Consider the following 8,422-nt stretch of genomic DNA (forward strand, 5'->3'; position numbering starts at 1 on the left):
GCACAAGAAAAAAAATAAAAACACCAGTACACACTGTAAAGTGGTTGGCATTAGGAAGAGCATCCAGCCTTAGAAACCATGCCAAAGCTGACAGAGCACAATGCAGTCTTTGGACCCATCAGATCCATCCAACTGTCCAACCCATGTAGCAATGCAGTCCATACACACATACAATCAGCTTTTCCTCAGAAAGAGAGAGAGAGAGAGAGAGAGAGAGGGAGACCTTTTGTTGTTCTCTGTAATCATTTCTTGCCAAGAAATTTTCTGATAGCTCTGCACTTTTAAAAACATGCAAAACACTCTGGCTTGAGAAAAACAAGTAAGCATTAATAACATCTAGCAGTAAACCAAAACATCAAAACACATGTAAAAACATATGAACTGAACGACAAAACCAGCAAATGTTTATTACTTACCGATACGACAGACTATATCTTTCCATTATGAAAGCTATTACCATGGCAGCACTGGTAAGAGAAAAAAAGTAAAAATAAATATAAAATCATATATATGCACACACATGAATGTATGTATGCTTGCATATAAATAACCTGTTTAAAATAAATACAATAAATATTTGAGAGACAGCAATAATAATGAAAAAAATGGCATCGGAGAGGTGATGCATATCCTGTGCGCACACAAGGATAAAACAAAATTTAATTTGATAATCTCAGACAAATTCATATTTCGACAAAAGAGTTATTTCTCCAGCGTAACGTTTATGCCTATGTAAATAAAGTAAAACATTTTGATTCACCAAACCAAAATCTAATGAGTTCAAGCCACTCACCCAATGAGTATTTCTGCCAAATTTGGAGAAAATCTGTTCAGCCTTTTCCCAGTAATTTTGCAAACACACAGACAATGATGAGCGACTACAACACTCTGCTTTCACTTATGCGCACAGGGTAACAAATTACATGTTTGTGGCAATAGAAATGTTAGCAATGGTAGTGAAGGCAGGTGTATGGGTGTGTGTGGGGGAAGTGGGTAATAGTAAATTAATGACGACAGTGATGAGTGGTGGTGGTGGTAAAGTTATTGCTCATATATAATACCACTTTTCTGAAGATAAGCAATAATAACTCAAACTGTTCGTTGCGAACTGCCGGTGTACAATACAGTAAATGCTGGGAGGAACCACCAGCCAACTGTATATACATCTGCTACTCAGATTAAATGTTCCAAGGATGGGTTGTGAGAAATTCTGGATCTGGCATTACTGACTGTGCCTTCAAAGACAAGGCAGCCTGTATGTAGTCATTCAAATTGTCAGGAATAGCCGCTAAATATCCCTGAAGTCACCCTTACCTCATATAGGTATGGCTGTGTTAAGAAGTCAGCACTATTTTACTTTGGGCAGGTGTTTTCTACTATAACCCCATTATATATATGTGTGTGCATGACTGTGTATCTTTGTCTTAACATCAGACAGTTTGACATTTTTTACAAAAATATTTACGGATTAATATAGGTTGTATGGGTTTTTTTTACCTTCTTGATATGCCAGCATTTCCATGCACAAGAGCCCGGCCACCTTGTCGAAAGCAGTCATCTAGAAAGTCCTTCACCTGTGAAAAATATGGAACCGACTATTAAAGATATTGAAGTGAAACAGAATCAATATAGATTAGAGTAAATAGCAGAAGAATCCATAGAAACTAGAGTTGGTCTGTATCAGCAAATAGTAAGTATGAAATGTTTACACACTTTTGCTATGAGGAAAAGAAGTCTAACATTTCTCCAACAAAGGAACAATCTTACCAATAAAACATTAGATTTTATCTCTTTCTTGCAGCAACATTATTTATTCCAGTTTTGGAATTTTTCTATTAAAGGTATTGTGTAATCTTTTAAAACATATTCTATACATGAATATTTACCATTTTTTAGCTGGATTACAAGTAGACTGAATAACAACTAATCTATTTTATATACATACACATATCCCTTTGGAAGTGCTTTCTTAATAATAATAATCCTTTCTATTAAAGGCAAAAGGCCTGAAACTTTAGGGGAGGTAGTTAGTTGATTACATCAACCCCAGAGCTCAACTGATACTTATTTCATCAGCCATGAAAGGATGAAAGGCAAAGTCAACCTCATTAGAATTAGAATTCAGAACATAAAGACCAACTTGGCAAACTATTTAATTTTACCAAGTACTTTTTCAGCACTACATTATTTCTTTCCTTGGAAAGGCTGAAGGAAAGTGGAATCATATGCCTTGTCTAAGGGTACAATAGTTGTAGCATGGTTCTTTTTTATTTCCGATAAACATCCAAATAACTGACTGATCAACTGGGGAGTCACCACACTCACGTTTGGCATACCAGAAATCATAGCAGCTATCAAATCTTCATCAGAACCATCTAACCATCTGAATAAAGTAGTCCTTGATACATTATGCCTAAAAAGAAAAAGACTAAACATGCCTGGAATGCCTTTCAATATAATACTTGCCCAGTGAGGGTTGAAAATAGGGGTTAACTCTTTGTTACCATATTTCTGTTAAAATATACTGCCTCTGCCTCAATTATTACTGAAAATAATGAAGACCTTAGTAAAATAACCTTGTCATTATTAGGCTGGTGTTTGGAACATAAACTACCCAAAAATATTGACGGGATGTTTTAATTTAGATCACTTTTGAGACAGTGAGCTAGCAGAATAGTTTATGCAGCAGACAAAATGCTTAGCAGCATTCCATCCAGCAATTTCTGTTCTGACTTCAATTCCCATTGGTTTTCATCCTCTCAAGGTCAATAAAATAAAGTATCAGTCAAGAATGAGATTCAGTGTAATCAACAAACCCCTTGCTCATAAAACCGTTGACCTTGTGCCAAAAATTTGAGACAATTTAGATGATTTTAAAACAGAGAAACCAAAGCACAGTCTCAAGAAGACTGGTATCAAAAGGGTTAAACAATAACGTTGTCCAACACTAAAAGTAACAAAGAAGGAAAAACAACTGAAATAACAGAAAATGAATAAATTCATACCTTTTTGAAATGTTGAATAATATTTTCTGTGGGTTTATCAGCAATATTGAGCAGTAAATATCTACAAAGAAAGAAAAAATAATATTAACACAACAAACAATAATATATCATCATTGTTTTTACATCCATTTTGCTAAGCTGGCATGGGTTAGATGAAACACATTGAAGGAGATTATCTGCAGTTGGGTACTCTTTCTATCACCAGTTCTATCAAGTAGAGTAGTTTTTATTCCACCATCGTCTGCTCACATTGGGCTAATGATGTTGACATACGGAAGTGACATTTATATACAAAGACTCTCTCTCTCTCTTTCTCACACACACACACACACACACATATATTTAGATCATTATCACCATTTTAACATCCACTTTTCCACACTTGCAATGGGTAATATGGAATTATATATATATATATATCAGTCATTTGACTGTGGCCATGCTGGAGTACTGCCCTTAGTCAAGCAAATCGACCCCAGGTCTTACTCTTTGGAAGCCTAGTATTTATTCTATCAGTCTTTTACCGAACCGCTAAGTTACAGGGATGTAAACACACCAGCATCAGTTGTCAAGCGATGTTGGAGGGACAAACACAGACACACACATACATATATATACGACAGGCTTCTTCCAGCTTCCATCTACCAAATCCACCCACAAGGCTTTGGTCGGCCCAAGGCTACAGTAGAAGATATTTGCCCAAGGCACCATGCAGTGGGACTGAACCTGGAACCATGTGGTTGGTAAGCAAGCTACTTACCACACAGCCACTTCTGCACCTATGTATGTGTGTGTGTGTATATATATATATATATATATATATATATATATATATATATATATATATACACACACACACAAATATATTAATGTTTTTCCATGTCAGCATGGATTTGAAAACAGCATGTTGACAGGATTTTGCAGCTGGATGTTCTTCCTGGTACCAACTCCTACAATTTTCAAGCAAGGAATTTTTTTTTTTTATTTCAAAGGTCTTTGAAAGTACAGACCAACATGTCATAATGTGAACAAAGAATGCCAGCATCACTTACCTCAACTTGTGATAAGCATAGAATATCAACATTCATACACACACATATGATCGACTTCCAGCAGTTTCCACCTATCAAATTCCTTCACACGGCATTTGTCAGACAAGGACTATAATAGAGAGTACTTATCTAAGGGGCTGTGCAGTAGAACTGAACTGAAAATCATGAGGTTAAGAAGTGAACTCAACCATAAAGCTATGCATGCACCTATTACATATACACCACCACCACGATCATTAAACATTCGTCTTCCTTTCTGGATTGACAGGAGCTAGCTAACTAGAAGGCTGCACCAGGTTTTACTGCGGCTTAGCATGGTTTTTACGGCTGGATTACCTCCTTATTACCAACTACCTTACAGATTGGACTAAGTGCTTTATATATAATAGGCAGAGAGGCACTCTCATACATATGCATACATATGCAATCTTGCTTTTAATAGAAATACTCACACAAAATGCTGCAGGAAATTTGGACGGATGAAACGAGCTTCTACATCTTGCCGAATACAGACAATGTGTGTGATTCCATGTTTCTTTAGAGTCTCATACTAGAAGAATACAGAGAGAGAAAGTGGGAAACATAAGAAAATATGTTGCAATAACATTAACAACAAATTTATTAAATAAATGACTAAAAATAAATTATTAATGAGGTGATAATTCTTCAAACAATTAACATCTTTAGTGATGAACATCATCATCACTGTTTCAAGCTTGCATGGGTGTCAATTGGAATTTAAAGCAGATTTTCTACAGCTGGATGCCATTCCTGTAGCCAACAGCCACCTGTTTCCAAGTAAAATAATATTCCATTATTTACAACTGATGAATATTTGTCCTCATCTTGTTTGCTGTTAACACAACGTTTTGGCTGATATACCCTCCAGCCTTCATCAGGTGTCTTGGGGAAATTTCGAACCTGGGTTCTCTTTCCTGGGGTATTTTTCAATGTTATTATTATTATTATTATTATTATTATTATTCAAGTTACTGCCTGGAATTGAGCTCAGAATCTTGGGGTTAGCAGCAGCAGCAGCACTGCCGCCACTGCCGAAAAATACCTTAAGAATGAGAATCCAGGTTTGAAATTTCCCCAAAACACCTGATGATAGCTGGAGGGTATATCAGCTGAAATGTTGTGTTAACAACAGACAAGAGGAGGAGAAATACCTGTCAAATGTAAATAATGTACATAATTCCTCATCTCTTAAATATAGAACTGTATTAAATAATATTCCTCATGACCAGATCTGTTTTTACAAAAGACTGGAAATGAAGGGAATGAAGGGCACAGCTTGCATGATGGTGACATTCATTTATAACCATCACATGTCAACACAAGGGGGCAGCAACACACATACACACTCACACATGTGCATGCATACACACACACAAATATGCAAGATTGACTTCTTTCAGTTTCCATCTACTAAATCCACACAGAAGTTTTGGCTGACCTGGAGTTATAGTAGAAGACACTTGCCCAAGAGGCTATGCCATGGGACTGAAACCAAGACCATATGGTTGGAAATCTAACTTCTTATTTCTTTACTGCCCACAAGGGGCTACACACAGAGGGGACAAACAAGGACATACAAATGGATTAAGTCGATTATATCGACCCCAGTGCGTAACTGGTACTTATTTAATCGACCCCGAAAGGATGAAAGGCAAAGTGGACCTCGGCGGAATTTGAACTCAGAACGTAATGGCTGACGAAATACCGCTAAGCATTTTGCCCGACGTGCTAACGCTTCTGCCAGCTCACCGCCTTCTAACTTCTTACCACATTCCCACACCTGCAACTCACAAATTTTTAATATTTAATAACTCCACAATGGTTCAATTTATTTGAATTCCGGTTATTATCAGGCAATCTGGATGTATACGTACAAAGTTGCACACTAGATTCAAACTAAGAATCTGTATTTCTAAACAAAGAGTAAAAAAATAGCCATCTACATAGTGTACTTAAGATAAATACACCATTGACAGGCAAAGTACTACAGTTTACATCTGGAATAAAATCTCCTTTACATATACTGTGTTAAAACAATATATATTTTCAAGGGATATGAAAAATCTCACATTGGTAAAAAAAAACCTTAAACACATAAAGAAAGAGGTATAGTTGATTGAATTAACCATAGTGTCCTTTTTCTGCCTTTTTTATGTCTACAGTAATAGATTCTATTCTCCTTAGAGCTGTATGGGCTCACATCATCTCATCTTAGCTATTTTCAGCACTCATCTCCTTTCTACTTATCATCTTTGCTATGTTCAACTCAAACAAGTTCCACAGTAATCACTATATTTAATACTTCCTTCCCAAAACATTAATCCTCTAGAAATCCCTCCCTATTCATGTCAATCATGCATTGAGGAACATTAGTGGTATCAATCTCACCAGTCTAGCGGGACCTGTGAAGGCTATGGGCACAGCCTCTTCCTCCAGGCCTAACAAATTAGAAGAAAAGAATAAAAGACTTATTTATTATTGATGAACAGTAAACCTGACTCCAGGACCCAAATGGATTTTACTGTAGAACATAAAGGGCTGTAACTAAATGAACCACATGGTATTTTGTTTAAGCTCTGATATGTCTCCATTTTATAGGTTTGCATTAAAGATAATGATTTTTAAATCTAACACAAGACCACAGACCCCTCTACTCCTTTCCTGGCTAGAAGGGCAAGTACTTACTTTGTTCTTCATGGCAGCAGCATACGGTCCAAGAAACAGTCCAGGGACAATTTCCTGTATGAAAGAGAATATAAGCTTAGCATAAGTAATAGTATCGACAATAGTGGTGATGTTTGTGGTGATGATATTTATGGTGATGGTAGTGGTGGTAGTATAGATGTGTTGGTTATCAGCCTCACCTTGGCCCTAATCAAACAGACTTACAATCAAAGATATTCTAACCATAGCTGACTTGTCTTTTATTCAAACATAATGTACTGAGGACTACAATATCCAATGTGTCCTCCAACAGAGGGGAAATTTGGCTGATGCTCCTCATGGGATTTTGAGGTGTTGTGATGGTGAAAGCAAAGATGGTATTATTATTGTAAAGTTAGTGGTGGTGGTGGTGATTGTTGTTTAGCTCCAGGTTATCCCTACCTACCAGGCTTATGATCAAAAGTATTTCAGCAATGACCATTTTGTTTTTCATCCAGGGACAGTGCAGGCAAAATCACATAATCCTATGTGTCATTTTGCTCAAAGATAATAGGGCATAACTTGAGATTTGGCAGTTATCTCTAGCATGTCAAGCTTCACCTCTTGCTGATAATATTAGTGTTGGTTGAAAAGAGATGATAATAAGTGTTGGTATATAATAATTAACTATGTGTATTTAATTGCTGTCATGGTAAGGAGATGAAGTGGAAGTAGGAAAGTGTCAAACAACTAATGAACACGTTATTTACATTATTTACATTTGACATATATTTGTCTTCATCTTGTTTGTTGTTAACACAACATTTCGGCTGATATACCCTCCAGCCTTCATCAGGTGTCTTGGGGAAATTTCGAACCTGGGTTCTCATTCCTAAGGTATTTTTCAATTTTATTATTATCATCACCATTATTCAGGTCATTGCCTGGAATCAAACTTGGAATCTTGGGGTTAGTAGCCCATGCTCTTAACCACTATACCATATGCCCGTGGGCAATTATGGAGTGAATTTTAGGGCATATAAATCTAATATTCTCCTATCCTTCCTTAATACTGGTTCCCATATGCTGTTCATATCTGAACTCGGTCTGCTTAGGAGGTTGTTGTGTCCTAGCATATGGTGCTGCTTCTTTTAGTTTTCGTATTTTCCAGTGGTTGTTCTCTGTCTATCATTTTAACTTCATCCCACAGAGGGAGATGGTCTCCTTTTTCCATACATGATCAGCTATACTCGATTTATCAATATCTCCCTGTGTCACAGCTTTGCGATGTTCCTCTACCCTTATTTTGAGGGGGCGGCATATTTCATCTTTGTATAACCTACCACAGCTGCATCAGATGGAGTACACGCAGTTCTTGGTCATATTCTCTTCTACTGGTGGTTTTAGTCAAAGGAGATATTTGCGAAGTGCTGTATTACTCTTGAATACTGTCCTGATGTCATATAGGCCGAATATCTTTTGTAGCTTTTCGGAGAGGCCTTTCACATAGGGTAGACAGACTGTGGACAGTTTATTGGTTTCATCTTCTCTTTTCTTCATAATTGGGATGGATAGTATATATATAAAGCACTCACTACACTCTCGGGGTGGTTGGCGTTAGGAAAGGCATCCAGCTGTAGAAACTCTGCCAGATCAGATTGGAGCCTGGTGCAGCCATCTGGTTCGCCAGTCCTCAGTCAA

General features: G+C 37.0%; 1 protein-coding gene across 3 annotated transcripts in view; it reads right to left on the bottom strand.

Annotated features, from left to right (window-relative positions):
* LOC106878232 (serine/threonine/tyrosine-interacting protein) overlaps window positions 1–8,422 on the bottom strand; it is a 42,193-nt gene that overhangs the window by 5,896 nt on the left and 27,875 nt on the right. For all 3 annotated transcript variants that reach the window (XM_052971589.1, XM_014927393.2, XM_014927394.2), the window contains 5 exons: window positions 6,764–6,817; window positions 4,510–4,607; window positions 3,006–3,066; window positions 1,498–1,574; window positions 417–467 (listed from right to left, as the gene is read on the bottom strand). In XM_052971589.1, the coding sequence (XP_052827549.1) occupies window positions 417–467; window positions 1,498–1,574; window positions 3,006–3,066; window positions 4,510–4,607; window positions 6,764–6,817 (341 nt within the window). The remainder of the gene's footprint in view (window positions 1–416; window positions 468–1,497; window positions 1,575–3,005; window positions 3,067–4,509; window positions 4,608–6,763; window positions 6,818–8,422) is intronic.

Source organism: Octopus bimaculoides, chromosome 11 (genome assembly GCF_001194135.2).
Source record: "Octopus bimaculoides isolate UCB-OBI-ISO-001 chromosome 11, ASM119413v2, whole genome shotgun sequence".
In the NCBI taxonomy this organism is placed as follows: Eukaryota; Metazoa; Mollusca; class Cephalopoda; order Octopoda; family Octopodidae; genus Octopus; species Octopus bimaculoides.